Here is a 21,847-nt window from a genome sequence, read left to right as displayed (position 1 = left end):
ATGAGCTGAATTTTATGATATTTCTATTTTTTTATCTAGATAATGTGTGAGATGTTTTTTCCAGCATTTGAAAATGTTCCTGATAGTTTAACAACACCTTTTTGTAATCGGACCTCTTATACAAGATTGAAACCTGCATTTCTAAGTAGCATAAATACACAGTCTTCTAGTGAAGATGGGACAACTGCAGAGAGCTCAAAGGTACTTAACACACAAACCTGCTCTTTATTTCAGGGCATTATGTATGACATCTTATTACAATATATTCAGCATTATATTCAGAAATGTACTGTTATCTAGCTTTATTTTAGCTTTAGTTTTTGTTTAATTTGGGAAGGACATAGCTTCCCAAAGAAAACTGATTAAGAATGGAATGGAAACTAAAAGTAGTGATTGGTTATTAAAATGACCGAAATTGCTGTTTTATATAAAATGTTTGTGATCCAATATAAGTTAAAATTTGCATATTTGGAGAGTTCTTTTTAAAAGCAGACATTCCAATTGCAACCATGGAAGCTATCCTGTCTTGTCCCCATATTTATACATTTTTGAAATCTGATAGATAGTTGACAAAATTTAAGGAAGTGAGAATCTCGGCCATCATAATTCCTAATTTAAGTGCATACTTGGTAACTATGCTTTATGTTAAAAAATATTGTATTGTTTTATATTGTTGTAAGTTGCCCTGAGTCCTAAGAGATTGGGCAGCATAGAAGTCAAATAAATAATAAATTTAAATAAATAAATAAATCCATATTTTTTTTAAAAAAACCTGTATTAAAATACAGCCCATCCTTTTGTGTTCAGGTAAAGTATTCCGAGAAAGCTTTACCTGAGCAGCTGATTCACTTTGTTTTGAAATATACATATAGTCTAGTCCAGTGATGGCGAACCTTTTTTCCTATGGGTGCCAAACGTATGTGTGCACACTCACTATCACATGCGCGCGAGTGCCCACATCCATAATTCAATGCCTGGGGAGGGTGAAAATGGCCTCCCGTTCCCCCTGGAAGCCTTCTGGAGGCTAGAAATGGCCCATTTCCCAACTTCTGGTGGGCCCAGTAGACCTGTTTTTCACCCTCCCCAGGCTTTAGAAGCTTCCGTGAAGCCAGGAGAGGGCAGAAATGCCCTCCCCCATTCCCCTGGAAGCCCTCTGCAAGTCAAAAATGCTGTCCCATAGCCTCTGTGAAAGCTGAAAATCAAGTAGTCAGCATGCACATGCATTTTGGAGTTGAGCTAGGGCAATGGCTTGTGTGCCAGCAGATGTGGTTCTGCGTACCACCTGTGGCACCCATGCCATAGGTTCACCATCACTGGTCTAGTCCATATTATTCAGTATATTTACATTATATATAAATATTAGAGTAGAAACAGTCACAGCAGAAGTCATGTAACAGATTGCCAATTTCTTAGTTCTATGATCAACAAAGGCATGTCTACGGAAGGCACGTTTTTGTCTTTATTTACATATAAACAAAATGTTTTATTGTAGGAGGCTATGCTGAGGTTAACAAGAAATCCTTCCCAAGAGAATGATGTCTATCGCTGTATTGATTCTTCAATTTCCCATCATGATTTCTACTTTGAAGAGAACAAGAAAACATTGGGGAAAGTCCTCTCCAGCCTACCCAGTGCAAACTTGAAAAGAAAATTTTCTACTGATGGGGGAGACTTACAGAATCTGGATGTCCCTAGCAAAATTCATAGAAAAGGTCTGTTGCAACCGCTTACATGGTCTCAATTTTTCTGTTTTTATTTTAGAGGAAAAAAACCCCTACAATTTTGAATATTTTTGCTAGTTATGGAATATTTTGCCAGTCAATCTAGCAGTTCCTATTTTAAACTGAATAAGTTAAATTGCTCAGTATTTTGTGTAAAAAAAAACACAAAACATTTCAACAATCAATAATAACAATATTTTATAACTTTAAATGAAAATGAATATAGTATGACGCTTGTTATTCTTGCAGTTGTACAGAATAAAACAAGTTATAATGATTAGGATAGTGTTGCCATTGTCAGTTTATAGTTTCTTTCCCAAAGCTGTTGCCATTTATCCATTTATTGTATAGTATGTCCAAATCTTTTGCCCATTTAATCATCATTTCCCTCACTTGTTCTTTCTCTAAATTAATATATAAGAAATAATTATACAGTTTTTAATTAGTCTTTTATCCGTTCCTGTGAATATTTCATCTAGTTCTGTCATTTCTAAATTAATACCATCCATTTTAGTATCCTTATATCTCGACTGCAATTACATTCTCATATACCAACACATCTTTATTCATTGTTTCTCCAATTCATGAGTAGATTTCAATTCTCTCTTATCTGTTAGAATATCCTCATATCATGCAATATTCCCCCAGTTAAGTCTATTCAGATGATTTAGTGCTTCCATTGTTGATAAACAATATGGTATGTTTCTCTTTTATCTCTTCCCAAACTACATACAAAGAGTTTCCCATACAATATCTCTGGAAATAGCTATATATTTTATTTCTTCCATACCATATAAATGACTGTCATCCTATCTATAAATTATGTTCCTCTGAAACCAAAAGTCTTTTATTTCTTAACAAAATCCATTCTCTCATCCATATCAATACTGCAGCATCATAATATAGCTCCCAATTTGGAAGTCCAAATCCACCTCATAAGTCTTGCATCTTGTACAATTTTTATATTAATCCTCGCCTTTTTTCCTTGCCAGACAAACTTCAAAATCATTTTTTACTTCTTTTTTTAAACACAATTCTAGTCTTATTGGTATTGTTGAAGATTAAAGCAGGAATTGTGGCAATGTCTGATAATTTTAGAACTCACTGGAAATACTTTTTTTGAAATATTTTTGAAATATTTGATACATCTTCCTCCTTCTCTTTTAATATTTTGAATTGACTAATTAGGCTGTTCAGATAAGGAGTCATTTATTTCACATGTTCTTTTTTTTATTTTAAGATGGAGATGCTACTTGTGGAAACTCAGCTTCTCTTCCCATAAAAGAGATTCCTACAAATCTAATGGATGCATCTGACTTTGAGTGTTCCCTTTGTATGAGGTATTAACAAGCTGCACAAAATGTCTTATTCTATAGGATTTAAATTTCAGCAGAGTTGCATGTATCTTACTTCTCTGAACTTAGAAGCATAAGTAGACTGAAAGCTGGATTTATCTCACATAAATTTATTTTATTTATTTTTATTTTATTTATTCGATTTTTATGCTGCCCTCCTCCTTAGACTCAGGGCGGCTTACAACATGTTAGCAATAGCACTTCTTAACAGAGCCAGCATATTGCCCCCACAATCTGGGTCCTCATTTTACCCACCTCAGAAGGATGGAAGGCTGAGTCAACCTTGAGCCGGTGATGAGATTTGAACCGCTGACCTTCAGATCTACAGTCAGCTTCAGTAGCCTGCAGTACAGCACTCTACCTGCTGCGCCACCCCGGCTCATAAATGCCGTGATTTATGTTCTTATGTCAGACATCATGACATAAGTATGTAAGTCATAGTATCCATGTGATGACACTGATGTGTAATTTTCCAGAAAAAGCAAATGTCCATTCCGTTGCTAGGAAATTACATACATACATACACGCACACATACATACATGTATGTATATATATGTGTGTGTGTGTGTGTGTGTGTGTAAATATATGTGTGTGTATGTATATATATATATATATATGTGTGTGTGTGTCTATATATATATATATATATATATATATATGTGTGTGTGAGTGTGTGTAGCAAAATAAGCTTCTATGCTGTTCATATTTTATGTTGCTTTTGATATTGTAATTGATATTTGATTTTGTTGATTATTTTTTCATGCATTATGTTAAACATTTTTACTTGATGAATATTTTATAATTCTGTTAAGTTGTAATGAAAGCTGCTGTGACTTCTGAAGATGTACACAGTATGCTAATTTATTAAATAAGAAATAATACATTAATATGGTTCGTTATGTTGGTTATGACCTATAAACCTTCATGCCATAACCTTCATGGCATCGGACCAGAATATCTCAGGGACCGCCTTCTGCTGCACGAATCCCAGCAACCAGTTAGGTCCCACAGAGTTGGCCTTCTCCCGGTCCCATCGACGAAACGATGTCGCCTGGCGGGACCCGGGGGAAGAGCCTTCTCTGTGGCGGCCCCAACTCTCTGGAATCAACTCCCCCCAGAGATTAGGACTGCCCCCACCCTCCTTGCCTTTCACAAACTCCTTAAAACCCACCTCTGTCATCAGGCATGGGGGAATTGATTCCCCTAGGCTGTTTCCGTTTTATGTATGGTTTGCATGAGATGTATGATTGTTTTTATATTAAGGGTTTTAAATGGTTTTAATCATTGGATTTGTACTGTTCTGTTGTTGTGAGCCGCTCCGAGTCTTCGGAGAGGGGCGGCATACAAATCTAATTAATAATAATAATAATAATAATAATAATAATAATAATAATAAATATTTTCTGCTCATTAACCTTAATTTTATAGTTCAGAGAAAATAATGCATTAATATATTTTCAGCTCATTAATTTCTCTTTCATAATTCTCTTATATAATTGTGCTCAGAAACAGTTTTTGAAAATGAATGAAAGAGTTATATGTCAAAACTTCAGAAATAAGCTTTTCTTTAGTAAGAATGGGGTAATTGTGTGGTGGGTACATGATAATGCCACATACTGTATATTTCAAGAACAGATTACGTACATGTGGTATTATGCAAAATCTGTGGTGTTGTGCAAAATGCTTTTAAATCAAGTTGGATTTTAAAGTTCCAAATTCCAAAAATTGTTACAAATGCTTCTGTTACAAGATAGAAAAAGCATTATTATTATTATTATTTCTGAAATAATAATAAAAACGATGCATTTAGAATTCAAGACAGCTTCAGTGTAAAATATTTTGCACAAATGTTCAAGGTATGCAGATGAATGGATATATGAAATTGTTATTTTCATGTTTTGTTCAGGTTATTCTACGAACCTGTCACTACTCCTTGTGGACATACGTTCTGCCTCAAATGCCTTGAACGATGTCTGGATCATAATCCTCACTGTCCGCTTTGTAAAGAAAAGCTCTCAGATGTAAGTCTTCCCCATCCCATTTCCAAAAGCTGCTTAAATAAAGCATTGTCTTTCTTGAACCTTTAAGGGCCCATTTACCCCTTAAACCACTTCCCAAAAAGGGGAGAAATGATCTGATTTTTGGAGAGGGCTTCAGAATTTTTTTTTAAAGGTGCAATACAAACGTTCAATAAGCCAATTTAATGCTTGAAAATCAAAGTTTTATGTGAAAATTACAACCTTGCTGATTCTGGTGTCCTGAAATGAAGAGGGGAGAAATAAATACGACTCACCCTAATACAGATAGCTAGTATTTAAATTTACTGTATTTTTCAGGGTATAGAACACACTTTAGTTTTAGGGGAGGAAAATTGGGTGGGAAAATCTACCTACCAAGTATTCATCTGGTTAGCATCCTTAGTCTGGTCAGCTTCAGCACATTATTTTATTCCCTGGTTTAGGGTTGGAAAAAAATCTTAGGAGGGAGTAGCAATGAAAACATGTCTGCAAAGACTTAGGGCTGGGGGAAAAACTTATTCGGAGTAGCAATGAAAAAATACTGCAAGCTGCGAAGATCATTAGCACCTCATTAGGGCTGAAAAAAACCTTTTTTTCTGGAGTTAGTAGTAATGAAAACAAGCCTGCCAAGATTTAGGGCTGGGGAAAAAACCTTTTTCATAGTAGCAATGAAAAAACCCTGCAAGCTGGAAAGATTGTTAGCACCTTGTAAGAGCTGAGAAAAACTTCTGGAGGGAGTAGCAATGAAAACAAGCCTGCAAGCCAAGAAGGTCGTTAGAGCTGGGGGGAGAAACTTCGAAAAAGCTATGTTCAGAGTATAAGACACATTCAAATTTTCAGCCTCTTTTAGGGGGGAAAAGGTGTATCTTATACTCCAAAAAATACTGTATGTGATATTTGACTTGTCTTACCAAACAAGAAGAAAAAAGGTAGCTTTCTTTTACATCACCTTAATATAATATTTCTAAACCTTGGGCACTTGATATGTGAACTTCAATTCCTAGAATACCCCAGGCAGCTGGAGTATTCCAGGAGTTGAAGTCTACATATCTTCAAGTGCCCAAGGATGGGAAATATTGCTATATATTTCAGAGATATTTTCTGAAGAAGCAGTGTAGAATAATGAAATGGCCACTCTTATGTGCATATTATAGCCACTTAAAACCATAACAGTAAGTTGCTAAATATAGTAGTGATTTAGTAGGTCTGGTTTTAAATGCTTGATTATTGTATTCTGTGCAAATTCCTGATTTCATTTTAAGGTGTTAAAACAAATACATTCACTTTACTATTCTATTCTCCAGGCCAGTTTAATTACTGATTAGTAAAATAGCTAGAACTGAATAACGTGGATTCTTAAATTCCCTTTATAGTTTTTGGCAAGTCGAACTTACAAAAAGACCATCCTTACTGAAGAATTAATAGTTCGCTACTTTCCAGAAGAATTATCTGAAAGGAAAAAGGTTTATGAAGAAGAAATGAAGGAATTATCAAAGTAAGCGATCTTCATTTATAAAGGGAATATTAGTAAAATTAACTGGGTTGATTAAATAACTTGTTTATATTTTGATAATATTTATAATTTGCTGATCTTCAGACAATTTTTTTTATTTTAGCATGCTGGCATGGTATATGTGAAAGAAGATATTTTGATATTAATGTGTCAGTTCTTCCTTTCTCTTGATTTTTCATAGAAAGTTTGATTAGAGAACCTCCACTTTATTAACATTTGGAAATAAAGTTCTTGTTTCACATAAACTTTGCTCAGCTTTTATGAAAAGGTAGTGGGAAAGGCCATTGGAAGCAGTCTCAATATACAACTGTGAGTCAGGGATATGCATGCCGTACCAATGCTCAAATAATTAACAAAAGCCTCTGAATGAGACTTTTACAGAAATGCCATAATTATATTCTTACATTTGCTCCAAAAACTATGTGGAGGACCACGTAGTAAGTTTCTGTTTGGAGAAGCAGTCCTCTCAACCTTTCCACCTTGGTGGCCCAGGCGTGGTGTGTGTGTGTAAGTGGCAGACACACGTGTGCATGTGCAGTTCTGGTGCTAGTGACATGCTCGCCCACCCTCTGTTTGTGCAAATGGAGCTTTGCATGTGAGCAGAGAGCACTTGTGTGAGCCTACGAAGCTCCACTCACATGAACAGAGGGCGCTTGAGTGGAGTGTGTTTGCTTGCGTGCAAAGCTCCACTTGCACCAGGGGAGAGTGCTCGTACATGAAGTTCCATTTGCATTTGCAAGCGGCCTTCGCTCACATGAGTAGAGTTTCTGGTGCAAGCACAAGCACTCACCACTCAAATGCCCTCCGTTCATGTGAGTGGACACTGGCACGGCATGGTTTTGAACTGGGGATTGAGATCTCCTGGTTTGGATGACAAATATACAGTTATATATGGAACTGCTGGTTATCTTATACAGAGAAAGCCTTTGTAAAAAAATAAAATCGATAGAACGGAGTTCTTTTAGGACCAAACTGTTGTTCATTTTATTCTAAACCCCATATTGTCCCTGTATATATACAATTCAGATGTATTTCTTGCTACATCTGATTTTAGTTGTGTAGTTGTTTGAAGTAATTGTTATGTAACAAAGAGGCATACTACAGAATGAAATGTCAATTTTCCCACAACCAGTGATACCAGTTTTATCAGGACTGTAGCATGTTCTAAATTTCCAATTTGCCCACGAGCCACAACATTTTATATATGATAGCCTTGTGCCTTAAGCATGTACTGTACATCTTGAAATATTTCAGCTGAGCATGGTCTTTGCTATGTTTAGATAGTCTTCTCTTGTATTTGTTAGTAACAGAAGAGATTCAGAAGCTGAGTGAAAACACGAATGCAATGAAACTTATTTCATTAGTTTTAAAGATGGATTTCAATTATTTGTTTTACCTGCATAAGCATAAAAGTAAATCTTTCTTCTCTTGCAGTCTAAATAAAGATGTTCCCATTTTTGTATGTACCATGGCTTTCCCTACCATTCCCTGTCCTCTCCATGTCTTTGAGCCCCGTTATCGATTAATGATACGAAGATGCATGGAAACAGGCACTAAACAATTCGGCATGTGTTTAACTGATGAACTGAAAGGGTAAGCTAAGGATTTAGAACACCTTTATAAAATACTGCATATATGAGTGCAAAAATGGTAGAAGGGCTTATGTCTATAAGATACGGGAAAGGGGTCTCATTAGGAAGATGGAGGTTGTTGTTTCTTGTACAGTGTTGGGGAATACAGTGTTCCCTCGCTTTTCGCGGGGGATGCGTTCTGAGACTGCCCGCGAAAGTTGAATTTCCGCGAAGTAGAGATGCGGAAGTAAATACACTATTTTTGGCTATGAACAGTATCACAAGCCTTCCCTTAACACTTTAAACCCCTAAATTGCAATTTTCCATTCCCTTAGCAACCATTCAGATTATTTATTATATAAATTCAGATTTATTATTTAATAAATATTATGTTTATTTATTAAAGTTTGTTAAAAAAAATTATTTATTAAAGGCAGACGAAAGTTTGGCAATGACATATAACATCATTAGGTGGGAAAAAACATGGTATAGGGGAAAACCCCACAAAGTATTTTTTAATTAATATTTTTGAAAAACCATGGTATAGACTTTCCGCGAAGTTAGAACCCGCAAAAATCGAGGGAACACTGTATACCAAGATCTAGCAATTAGCTGATCAGTAACAATCTTAGTGTAAGCTTTCTATTTGGGAGAAATGCATAATGTTTAGGGGAAAATCTGACCATCTAGGCAGGATTCCCAATTTATGTAGATATTTGCTTCCCATATTCTTCTGGTGGGAATTTATTGGGAATTAAAATTCACCTCATTTGGGGGTTATTACATTGGGACGGGAAATTTAGATGGAGCATCAAATGAACTCAAGTAGTAATTTCATAGCTTTATACAGAACTGGAACAAGCAATATTCCTGCAAGCCTTTGTACTTCCTCTTACAACGCAAGGCGTAATAATTCTTTTTACAATTTCTTTCCAAATATATTTAGGCAGGCTATGGGGAATATATAAAGGCTGCTTCCTAAAATATATTTAGAATCACAGCCTCAACATGGCTTTGTCCCTTCAGATTTGCAGATTACGGCTGCATGTTGGAGATCAGGGATGTGAAGTTTTTCCCTGATGGGCGTTCAGTTGTTGATACAGTTGGTGTTCGACGTTTTAGGGTCTTAAGCCATGGTCAGCGAGATGGATATAATACCGCAAACATTGAATATTTGGAAGACCAAAAGGTAACTTTTTAGTGTAGTAGTTTTTGATACCTCATTTATTGAAAAAAAAAGTTTTCTGAGCCATCCTTTGTCTCCTAAATTACAGGACAACCCATAATGTAACTTCTGGCTGGCTTTTGTGATTATTTTTCTTTAGTTTATTTATTTATTTATTGGATTTCTGTGCTGCCCCTCTCTGAGTTAGTTGTTGCACGAGTTAATTTTTTTAACCCACAGCTGATGATATTTTTCTCCCCTTTTGTTTCCATTCCCTTACTAGTGATCTGCACCAAATTCCTTTAAAAAACTATATTTTTAAAATCAAAATGCCATATTCTGAAACACTCAATTCAATACTAAATCCTACCGTATTAAAAATATATTCCTGAAGAGAGTTACAGCATTACTGTGCACTTGTTTAGTCGCCCTCTTTTCCAAGGTAGTATTTAAATACTACCCTGGAATACTACACCAAAATTACTTTCTGTTTATATATATATATATTACACAGACGGGATATTTTGAGCAGAAAATGTTAGAAATGCCACTTTCTAATCTGCAAATTATATCATATCTTCCAATGTGTAGCACCAATTCTCTTCTTTAAACTGATTCAAAGGCATTAGCAAGCTCTATCAGATCACATGTTGTTTAAGCATGCTTTGGTCAGTGGCTTTTAATCCTATTAATTTATATGATTGGTTTTTCTAAGAGTATAATGAACAGCAGCTCTAAAGAGAAATACACAAAGAATAGGCTCTCCCCGGTTAAAATTAAATAGACTGGCATTCTAGATGAACAATGGTGTAAATCCAGAGTTAGCATTTTACTGTCATTTCACAAATGTAATTCAAATGTTAAAATAATTCATATGTATTAAAAATATTCAAACAGTTTTTATATCTATACTGAAAAATGTTAATTCCCATGTTCTGTACTTTTCCACATCAGTCTTCATTATTGATTGTGAATAGAAAACAATCCACTAAGTCATACTGGATTTCTTCGAGGGCTAGATCAGCATTGTATGATAGTTCTCATCAGAGGGTGGGGAGAGACTAGACGGACGCCTCTTGCAGCACCCTGCTGACTGAAAGGAGGCATGGGGGGGCCACGCGTGCCCCCCATGCCCTGTTTTTGGCCTGGATTGCCTTCAGCACTTTGCAGGCCAAAACAGGGTGCAGGAGCCGCGCACATGTCCCCACCCCACCCCTGGTGTCCCATTTTGGCTGCCAGAAGCACTGCAGGCTGATGCTTTGCTATTTCCAGGCTGGCCCCATGGGCCAAATTTAAGCATCCTGCGGCCCACAGGCCTTGAACTTGACACCCCTGCACAAAGTGATAAATTGGCAATCAGCTGGTAACCCAATTTTCACTGTTATCCTATTGAATACTGAACACCTTACCTGTGCTGCTGTCTTGGAATTTTGGGCTGATTCAAAAGGGAGGTGATTTTAAAAAGTCCCCTGTTTAGGATATTTAAAAATAACTCAACTTTTTTTAGAATGGTATTTGCTTTTGTTATGCTGCACAAAGCACGCATTTATTTAAATCCATTTTCATAACTCAAATTAGGTTGAAGGAGCAGAGTATGAAGAGCTGGTCCGCATTCACGATTCCGTTTATGATCAAGCTGTGTCCTGGTTTACTTCGCTTAAAGACAATATGAAAGCACAAATTTTAAACCATTTTGGACCAATGCCAGGGAAAGAACGTGAGCCGCAGGTAAATATGCAATGGTATATCAATGCTAAAAATGAACAGGGTACAACAGTAAATAACCACAGTGAATAATGTATGCAAGCAATTCACATAAAGCAAGTGCTTAATTTAAAATCTGTGAAGCTAAAATGTTCATAAATTGTGTGAAAATACAGAGGATATGAAGTTTAAAAAATGCAACTCTTTCAGCTCTTTTTTTATATATGGTATATATCCACTTACGGCTAGTTTTTTAAAATATCAGATGATGTTGGCAGTGGCAAATGGGTGGAGAAAAGGAAGAGTTCATTGCCCCCCTCTTCCCTCAATAGCTCCCAGTTCAGAATATCTGATTTACTCCCGTCTTCCAGCTCCTTCCCTATCATTTGTTCACCATTTGCTTCTGTTAATATTTCATTGTGGCATAAGCTAGTGCAGTGATGGCAAACCTTTTTTCCCTTGGGTGCCAAAAGAGCATGCACGCTTGCTATCGTGCATATGCAAGTGCCCACACCCATAATTCAATGCCTGGGGAGGGCAAAAATAGCTTCCCCTACCCCCTAGAGATCCTCTGGAGGCCAGAAACAACCTTTTTCCTAACTTCTGGTGAGCACAATAGATTCGTCTTTCACCCTCCCTGTTGTGGTCTGGCCCAGCTCCTGCCCCAAGGAATGTGGAGGTGGACGCAGGGGAAACATCAACATGTAATAGGCCTGTTTTATTGCCGACAGAGTCAGGTAGTGCAGTTTCCTCGGACAAAGAAGAAGGTGGGGGTAACTTGGAAGAGGGGGGCTTGGCACACAGCCCAGGAAGCCAATCTCCATTATCTTCGGTTCATTCGGATGAGGAAGTGTTAGACCCACGCAGGCGCAGACTTATGCATGGAAGAGACCAACTGAGGAAATATTACAGGAGATAAGAGAGGCCACCTGTGTTTGGGTGGAGCTCCAGTAATTAGAGCTGCTGATATAAATAGCAGCGTGCTGGCTTGGGCCATTGTGGAAGATTATCTGATCGCCGTTCTTCAGGACTGTGCCTTGCTGTTTGTTGATTTTTCACGACTTTGAAACCAAAGCAAAGCAAAGTGTGTGTGTTTCACTTTGTGGAAGAAGGAGGGCTGTGACGTTTCTTCACAGCTGCTAGCTAAGTACTTAAGGACTGATTAAGGGGATTGTACAGACTACCAGGTTGTTTTGGGACGAGTGCTCTTTGCAATACAAAAAGGGTGCTTTGTTTCTTTTGAATTTTTGTGATAAATAACATTGTTTTTGAACTTTCAAGTGTGTGTGTGTGTGTGTCTGAAATTTGTACCCTTGAATTTTCGAGAGACTCATACCATAGAGCCCGGCAGAACACTCCCCAGGCTCCAAAGGCTTCCCTGAAGCCAGAAGAGGGTAAAACACATTCCCCCATCCTCTTGGAGACTCTCTGAAAACCAAAAACGCCCTCCCAGAACCTCTATGCGAGCCAAAAATCAGCAGGCCGGCAAACACATGCACATTGGAGCTGAGGCAGGGCAATGGCTTGCATGCCAGCAGATATGGCTCGGTGTGCCACGTGTGGCACCTGTGCCATATGTTCACCATCACTGAGCTAGTGGTTCACCTGTACCCCCTGACCCCACCTGTATCTTCAGTCTCTTCTCCGACGTCCCATTACATAAGTATGCCTTATTCTATCATCCTGTTCATTTACCTTCATTCTCCTAGTGGCTTGCCGGAGTCCCTCCTTTCCTCTCTTGTCTGTTCTACTTTGATTTTGGAGAGGAGGTGGGAGAGAAAGCATAAGTACGTTTATAATTATACTTACAACTGCTATAAAGAAGAACATGAAGCCACTTCTTCATACCTGTTTTCTATCTCTTCTATTTTTCATTTACTTTTTTTCTTACATTTTTAGCTGTGACTTCTTTTTCTTCTGTTGTCTGTATTCATTTCACCTTTCTTTTTCAAACTGTTAATTAAATTATATAGCTAATCATGCACAGCCACCGACAAGCAGTTTGCTGTGTTACCTGAAGAGGGCTCCATGAGTAAATCTCAAAGGCTTAACCCCTTTATAGGTCAAAATCCAATAATGAGAGGTATCTTTCACAATATGGTCATTTAAAAAGTGATTATTGTAAAACTCTGCTGGTAGGAATCCATAATTTGGTTTTCAAAACCATGCAACTCTTAAAATTATATTAGTGGCTATTTAAAATGTTCCCGGTTCTCATTTACTTTTAAATTTAAAAAGATCGATCCCAGTTGCATTAATCCAATTATATTTTTGTATTTGAGATTGCATTTGGGCTACTGTATTCACTACTGGAACCACATTGTTCACATAGACTAATATTTGTTTTTACAGCAGCATTTGGACAAATTGTGCATTAAGATTTTAGATTGAGTTTTGTTTCCTTGGTTGCATTTACCTTTTCTTAGACTATGAGTCATACGTTTATGTTACAGTGCACAATGAAATTTGTCCCTTAAAACCAATAAGGCAGTTCTGTGAAAATAGTAATATAGAATGTATTTTAATGTTGTGTTTCTTCCTTATTTGTTTCTGTAAATTTGTTGTATTTCTGTGATCTTTAAAATCCCTTTTGAAATTAAGTCATGCCCAAAATAATGGGTAAAAATTTGCTTTTGGGTTAGGGGCTGCCTATTTTTTGTTGGCCAAGAATTCAAGGATGAGAAAAGTTATGCACTTTCAGATAAAGAGGATGATTATGTTTCCAGGTTTTTAATTCAACAGGGGATTTAGTCACTTCAAAGCAGGGATGAAATTCAAAAATGTTCCCTTCTGGTTCTGTGGACGTAGCTTGGTGGGTGTGACAGGGGAAGGATAGTGCAAAATCGCCATTCCCACCCCACTCCTGGAGAACAATACTGCAAAATCTTTATTCTTACCCCACTCCAGGGGAAAGATACTGCAAAATCCCCATTCTCTCACACTCTTGGGGGAAGGATAGTGCAAAATCTCCATTCCCACCCACTCCAAGGGAAGGATACTGCAAAATATCCATTCCCTCACTCTCCTGGGGGAAGGATATTACAAAAACTCCATTCCCACCCACTCCAAGGGAAGGATAGTGCAAAATCTCCATTCCCACCCACTCCAGGGGAAGGATACTGCAAAATCCCCATTCCCTCACTCTCCTGGGGGAAGGATATTACAAAAACTCCATTCCCACCCACTCCAAGGGAAGGATAGTGCAAAATCTCCATTCCCACCCCACTCCTGGAGAACAATACTGCAAAATCTTTATTCTTACCCCACTCCAGGGGAAAGATACTGCAAAATCCCCATTCTGTCACACTCTTGGGGGAAGGATAGTGCAAAATCTCCATTCCCACCCACTCCAAGGGAAGGATACTGCAAAATCTCCATTCCCTCACACTCTTGGGGGAAGGATAGTGCAAAATCTCCATTCCCACCCACTCCAAGGGAAGGATAGTGCAAAATCTCCATTCCCTCACTCTCCTGGGGGAAGGATATTACAAAAACTCCATTCCCACCCACTCCAAGGGAAGGATAGTGCAAAATCTCCATTCCCACCCACTCCAGGGGAAGGATACTGCAAAATCCCCATTCCCTCACTCTCCTGGGGGAAGGATATTACAAAAACTCCATTCCCACCCATTCCAAGGGAAGGATAGTGCAAAATCTCCATTCCCACCCCACTCCTGGAGAACAATACTGCAAAATCTTTATTCTTACCCCACTCCAGGGAAAGGATACTGCAAAATCCCCATTCTCTCACACTCTTGGGGGAAGGATAGTGCAAAATCCCCATTCCCACCCATTCCAAGGGAAGGATAGTGCAAAATCTCCATTCCCACCCCACTCCAGGGGAAGGATACTGCAAAATCCCCATTCCCTCACTCTCCTGGGGGAAGGATATTACAAAAACTCCATTCCCACCCACTCCAAGGGAAGGATAGTGCAAAATCTCCATTCCCACCCCACTCCTGGAGAACAATACTGCAAAATCTTTATTCTTACCCCACTCCAGGGGAAGGATACTGCAAAATCCCCATTCTCTCACACTCTTGGGGGAAGGATAGTGCAAAATCTCCATTCCCACCCACTCCAAGGGAAGGATAGTGCAAAATCTCCATTCCCACCCCACTCCAGGGGAAGGATAGTGCAAAATCTCCATTCCCTCACTCTCCTGGGGGAAGGATATTACAAAAACTCCATTCTCGCCACACTCTGGGGCCATCCAGAGGTAGTATTTGCCGGTTCTGTGAACTACTCAAAATTTCTGCTGCTCGTTCTCCAGAACCTGCTGAATTTCACCCCTCCTTCATGGATATTTAATGTTTTTGAAACCTCATTTTCATACTGTAAATCTGCAGGAAATTACATTCATAATGCTTGATGGTTTGCTATTTAATTTTGGCACATTACACACTGGACTATGTGGGAGCCAGAAAAAGCAGTTTAGAGTTTGGTTGTCATCTGTCTTTATTCTATTGCTTTAGGTTGATATTTTTCTATAATTGCAAACTGTCAAGATAATGACAACAAAGTTGGGGGAAGAGTCTTACTACACAAAATAGGGAGGAAACCTGTGACCCTCTAGATCTTGCTGGACTGCAATTTTCTAAATTCTGTAGCTTCACTACAGATCACTTGTGGGTGATCAAGAACTATTTTCAGTTTCTGCATTCTGTGAACGGCACAGAATGTTGTCTTCTTCAATTTTCTTACAGCTATCAGATGGTTTCTATCTGCTTGAATTATGTTACTAAAACGGTTAATTTATTAATATTTTCTTTACAGAGTAATCCCAGTGGTCCAGCTTGGTACTGGTGGCTGTTGGCAGTATTACCACTAGAGAACAGAGCCCAGTTGGCCATCCTTGCGATGACTTCACTTAAAGATCGTCTCATTGCCATTCGCCGTGTATTAATATTTGTGACCCGCAAAAGACCTAGATGACACAGTCTTATTTATGAAGATACACTGAAAACAACTGGTTTATAATGCTAATAAGAAAACAGTTGGCAACTGAACAGTTCTTCCCTCTGCTCATCTAAGCATTCATTCTTCTTTGCACTCGCTGGACCCAATAGTTAATCAAGTATTCTGTGCCTCTTGTCCTGGAATAATCTGAGCCTCTTGGAAGTTATGCCACAACAGAGCGTACAGTAGTTGCAGGCATCAACTGAGTACATAATCGCCATCTACTCATAATAATGAGTCAACTGAGTCAGAAGTACTAAAACGTCTACAAATCCCCAGCTGACATTTTTATTTCTTTGTAGAAACAAACTTGGAGTAGTGGATTAGAAACTGAGAATATGCATTGTCAGAATTGTCCTTGTGGTAGCCAGTTGAAAAGAAATTCTTAAATGTTCCTCTGGAAGAAAGCACCAAGAGCAACTTTTTATCTGCAACATATGGACAGACATATCGGAAGTAAATGGGATTGCCAGGATAAAATGTTCCTCTTCTAAAGAACACTGTCCAAAAGAGTATCTGATGAACAGCTTTGTGGCTGGTTATAAGCCAATTCCTTGTGTTTGTAATTTGCATGCTGTATGTATTGAGAAAACTGTTTCATAATATATCTAAGAAGATTGAGTCATTCTTCCTTCCCAAGCTCCTCTCCCTTCAGAATGACATCAGGAACCTACAGTAAAGTGGAGAGCCTTGTAGTTGGGACATGGAACTAATAGCCTCTCACAATGGACATAATTGTGTCTTAGGGAAAGCTTCTCTCTGCCATTAAATACTTGAGATTGCGAAGCTCCGTGGCTGGATCATGGCCAGCATATTTAGTGTATATCTACACTGTTAATTTCAAGGTCTTCAGCGATTATCTTACTAAAGGCTGTTGAAAAATTGAACCACCATTTCAATTTTATCCTTCTAGGTTTATCTGGAAGTAACACTTAAATAAAAACCATCTTTACTCACAACTGCCATAACCAGCCTAATGGGTTCTTCTAAGAAAACTTAGTTACATATACTTTTGAAAACCAAAACCTTAATATTACTTGTTATGTACCGAATACTGTTCGTGCTTGAAGTTCTTGCTGATATGATAGGAGACACAAATGGAATCCTGTACTGCAAATTTCAATGCAAGTTTAAATTAGATGTAAATATATCTGTATTTTGATGTCTTCATATATGTGGTTAACTTTTTAAAAATAGTCGAATTATTGGAAATAGTTTAGTTTAGTTGTAAACATGAAACAGCAAATCAGTATTGCTAATTCAAACTGCTGGGATCTCTGAATTTCCATAAACAAATGAACAGGACATGAAAATAATATTAGTTCTGGTTCTAGAACATAGTGCAAAGACAGCAAAGTAAAAGATACAGTTGTAAAAAAAACATAATCTGGCAAGAAAATAATGACAATACCAAAATGTTTCAAAAGTGCCTCCTTTATGAATTAGAAACAGCATGTGCCCTTTGGACAAAGGCATAGAAATTTCATATACAGGAAGTCTAATCATCAAAAAGACTGATTTTAGTAAGTGCGATAATTGGTGCAGTATTAGAAGATTGTCTAAAAAATCTTGACCAGATAGTAGTTTCCTAAGACTGATCAACACAGCTTGAATGTACTGTAATCGCTTCTTCTTGGAATTCACCTTTTGTAGTTAAGCATTGACCTGTGACTGCTGTTTCAATTGTTAACTGTGCAACTTGCAAATGAAGCTCTAATAATTTCTGCCATAGCCTTCCTGCAAGTTCTAATTTCTTTACTAGAGTTTGTAGATTCTCTTTCAAGTATTTTTTAAAAGTTTGCATCTGGTCCTGGCTGACCTTGGTTGATCTTGAATACTAAACAAAGTCAGTTCCCATTACTACTTGGATGGGAAATCATCTGGCATCTCTAAAGCTGTATGTGAAACCAGGAATTTTTTTTTAAAAAGCCATGGCAGAAAGGGGCGATGGCAAGCCACTTCAATATCATGCCAGCAACATTGCATGAATTTTCACCAGAAGTGAAGCGTGATATTACCTGTTTCAATATTTAAAGCCAGAGAGAAGGAGGTTTTCACTCTGTTCTCCTTTCTATCCATTCCTTGGGTGCTATCACACTTTCCTTCAACACAGCTGTCTTCCTGTTCATTCACTGGACTTTAAAAGCTTCCAAGTTTTATCAAGAAAGAGGTTTTTCAAAATGAACCTCAGTGGGGTTTGTTTGTTTGTTTGTTTTGCAGGGAACTTGGACCACCTTCATTATTTTTCACAGTAGTTTTAGCTGTGATTGTTTGGATTGTCTCTGTCAAGATTTGGGCTCACCTCTTGGTTTTCTCTTTCCTATTCTTTGTTCCTAAGTTACTGTTTTGGCACTTCCCATTTTTGAGGCAGAGTCCTTTATACTATCCCTGAGGTTCCCTTCTAATCTTTTGGATGAGGAATTTTATGAGTCTTCAGCACAGTACATTTGCGCTTTAAAATCAAAAGCCAGGCTGATGAGCTTTTCAGCCATCAGAACCTGGTCACCTCAGCAGGAATATTAATATAAGTATATGATGAAAGCCAACATTTTAATGTTCTTTCTCATAGGCTGATCAATCTGGTAATTTACAGAGAACAGAGGGTTGCAGTGTCCTCATTGTCTAAATTTTTTTGCAGAAATAATATTCAGAACATAATTTTATTGAGTATAAAACAGGGCTGCAAGGACATCCCAGCCACTCCTGTAAAAAGCAAACACACAAAAACCTGAAATCCATAATAGTTCTGCTTCCAAATAATAGGTGAAGCTTAGGCCATTTTAAATTTCACCATTCATGAAATATTTGCTACAGTGGCCTTTATCTACTGTTTTCAAATATCCTTTTTCCTTTCAGTTGCTAAGGGTGCTTTGGGATTTTGATAAGCTGATAATCAGCAGATTTCTGCTCTTTGATTCATGCTGCAGTTTATTTTCAATGAAAAGGAGTAAGATTTGTTCAGAAAACTGTGTGCATTAGTCATACAGCGCCTTGCATAACTGAAGGTCTGGTGTTGGGTAGCGCCTTAATTTTGCAGCACTAGAATGATTGTATCAACAAAGCACCATAAAAACAAAATCTGGCACACATGACCAGTTTTTAAAAAATATTTAATGTAGATAAAACTTGAAACAAATATACTCATGTTTTGAAACTAGTTGATGTGTGTATGTGGATAAGTGTAGATTGTTGTATATATGTGTAAATATAAATTATTCCTTACTTTTTATACTTAGTAAAACAAAAGTCAGGTATGTGTTACAGCTATGTTTGGCACTCCGTTGCATAAAACCAAACTTTTTTTAAAAAAACTTGCTGCAATGTTCTTTTTGTGTATATTTGGAATATTCATGGAAAAATGTATTTAAGTGACATTTCAAATAAATAATTTCGGTTTGCCATTGTCGTATTTAATTTTTCTAACTACAAAGCATCAAAACTCAAATGTTGTATACATCTTTTTTGAAAGAAATTGTAATCTTACTTTTCCAAGACGTTTAAATTTAACTACATCCAACATTAGTCTGTTATTTTCTTCATTGGTTGGATGCTGTTTACACATGTATATTAATGTACAAGGAATTATCTGCAATTGAGAACAACAGCAATAGCTTCTTGCGTATCTGATTTCCAGGCATTTTCTCTTCAGAATTGCACTGCGTCTTCCCAACTGTTTTTTTGCCTTACAGGAGGAGAAGAAAATGTTAAACAAGCCCTTCTCTTCACTACTTTTTCCTGTTTCATATTTTTTTAAAAAGTAGAAGTGCTTTCAGCTTAAAATACTTCCTGCTTGTCTAATCACTAAAGAATTTACTTGCTACTAGTTAAATACATTTTAATGGCCTGTCACATTTTATCTCCACAATAGTCTAATCAAATTTATTTATTTATTTATTTATTAGATTTGTATGCCGCCCCTCTCCGTAGACTTGGGGCAGTTCTTGATTTGTGACTGTAAATGAGTCTGACAATTACAGTCATAAGTTGTTGCAGTTATAACGTGGATCGCCACATCATGACTGACAGAATTTTATGACCTTTATTTGCAGCGTTTGTTAAGTAAACAACATGGTAAACACATTGATGGAGCACTTTACCAGAAACTGGAAGTAAATGCCAGTTTTTAGCAAACACATTGTTAACAATAGTTAACAGCCATAAATGCTGGCCACCTACCAATTGTCCGAAATGTGATCAAATGTCCACAGGGACGGTCATTGGAATTACAGAACTAGATTGAAAGTAACTTTTGGGAAAGTCATAAATTCTGACCATAAGTCAAGGACTACCTGTAATTTTAACATTGGAGGAATTTATCATGCAGCATTTCACAACACAATCTGTTAATACAATTATTATTGTTCTTAACTGGAACTTATTTTTTCAGCTACAGTAAGTATATATTTTATAAATTTTTAATGTAAAATTAAAGCACGTTAATTTTCATTAGTGGAATTCTTTTTTTATCATAGTATACTTTGAAACAATATATCACAGAATGCTGAATCATCATCCAAACTGAATTTAAATGCTGATGATTATTTAGGAGTTTTAGGTATTAGTAATGGGTTTTGGAACAAATTATGCAATCAAAATGTAATTTCCAGTGATTGCCACTGCCTGCTGGTCATCCTGACCGGGTTCCAGGATAATTATATCACCACTGGTCGGGTATTGAAATATTTATCACTACAAATTAAGAATGTTCCTGAAACATTTAAGTTTTTTTAAAAGTTTTTTAACTAAAGTTCCAATTTGTGCATACTCTTATTTTCATTGCAGTAAAGATTATATAATAATAATAATAATAATAATAATAATAATAATAATAATAATAATAATAATGTATTAGACTTGTATGCCACCCCTCTCCGAAGACTTGGAGCGTCTCACAACAAAATACAAAACACAAATCTAATATTAAAAACAATTATAAAAACCCATTATAAAACAGTCATATCATCCAATTAAACCATACATAAAATGAAACAGCTAAGGATCAGTTATGTCCCCCAAGCCTGGCGGCATGGCTGAGTTTTCAAGAATTTGCGAATGGCAAGGAGGGTGGGGGCAGTCCTGATCTCCGGGGGAAGTTAATTCCAGAGGGCCGGGGCCACCACAGAGAGGGCTCTTCTCCTGGGGCCCGCCAGATGACATTGTTTTGTCGACGGACCCAGAGAAGGGCAACTCTATGGGACCAGATCGGTCACTAGGATTCGTGCGGCAGAGATTTACCGCAATTAATTGAGTAAAGCGGATATAAATAGTTCTCGACCTACAATCACAACTGAGGCCAAAATTTCTGTTGATAAGGAAGACAGTTGTTAAGTGAGATTTGACCCATATTATGAGCTTTCTTGACACAATTGTAACTACTGTGTTTCTCTGGAATGATTTTAATAGGGCAGATTTCAATGTTAAAGAGAGAAAAGGGCACCTTGTGAAATTCCACAAGATACTTAGATAAGATTTTAAGAAAAATAATTTGTAATGATCCTGGAGATATACATACTTGATTATTGCAATTCTCTGTACACAGTTGCCCTAGAAGACACTGCTGGTTCTGAAAGTAGCATAGATAATTATGACCAAGTTGTTTTGTCTCATCTACCACTTCTGATTCATGAGTTGCATTGGTTATTTTTAGGCTTTGGGGAGCAGTTGAAGATTTTGGGTATCATCTATAAAGCCCTTCATCTGTTTATGACCTGATCATTTGAAGAACTGCTGCCTCCTGTAGTTTTTGATTGTCGTATAAATTCTGTCAAAGTTGTCATGTTCCAGGTCCCATTGATTAAATAATGACACCTGCAAGCAGGCCTTCACTATCATGACACCTG

At 37.3% G+C, this 21,847-nt stretch overlaps 1 protein-coding gene across 1 annotated transcript in view; it reads left to right on the top strand.

The window, feature by feature from the left end:
- Positions 1–19,406, top strand: part of LONRF2 (LON peptidase N-terminal domain and ring finger 2) — a 44,018-nt gene extending 24,612 nt beyond the window's left edge. Inside the window, exons 4-12 of the mRNA XM_070751021.1 lie at positions 40–201; positions 1,493–1,712; positions 2,962–3,061; positions 4,984–5,098; positions 6,469–6,590; positions 8,043–8,201; positions 9,206–9,368; positions 10,923–11,072; positions 15,825–19,406. Coding sequence (XP_070607122.1) covers positions 40–201; positions 1,493–1,712; positions 2,962–3,061; positions 4,984–5,098; positions 6,469–6,590; positions 8,043–8,201; positions 9,206–9,368; positions 10,923–11,072; positions 15,825–15,983 — 1,350 coding nt within the window. The 3' untranslated portion in view covers positions 15,984–19,406. The remainder of the gene's footprint in view (positions 1–39; positions 202–1,492; positions 1,713–2,961; positions 3,062–4,983; positions 5,099–6,468; positions 6,591–8,042; positions 8,202–9,205; positions 9,369–10,922; positions 11,073–15,824) is intronic.
- The last annotated feature ends 2,441 nt before the right edge of the window (positions 19,407–21,847 follow it).

The sequence above is a fragment of the Erythrolamprus reginae genome, chromosome 4, assembly GCF_031021105.1.
Source record: "Erythrolamprus reginae isolate rEryReg1 chromosome 4, rEryReg1.hap1, whole genome shotgun sequence".
NCBI classification, from domain to species: Eukaryota; Metazoa; Chordata; class Lepidosauria; order Squamata; family Dipsadidae; genus Erythrolamprus; species Erythrolamprus reginae.
The sequence above is the reverse complement of the archived record's forward strand: the minus strand, read 5'-3'. Positions and strand labels throughout refer to the sequence as shown.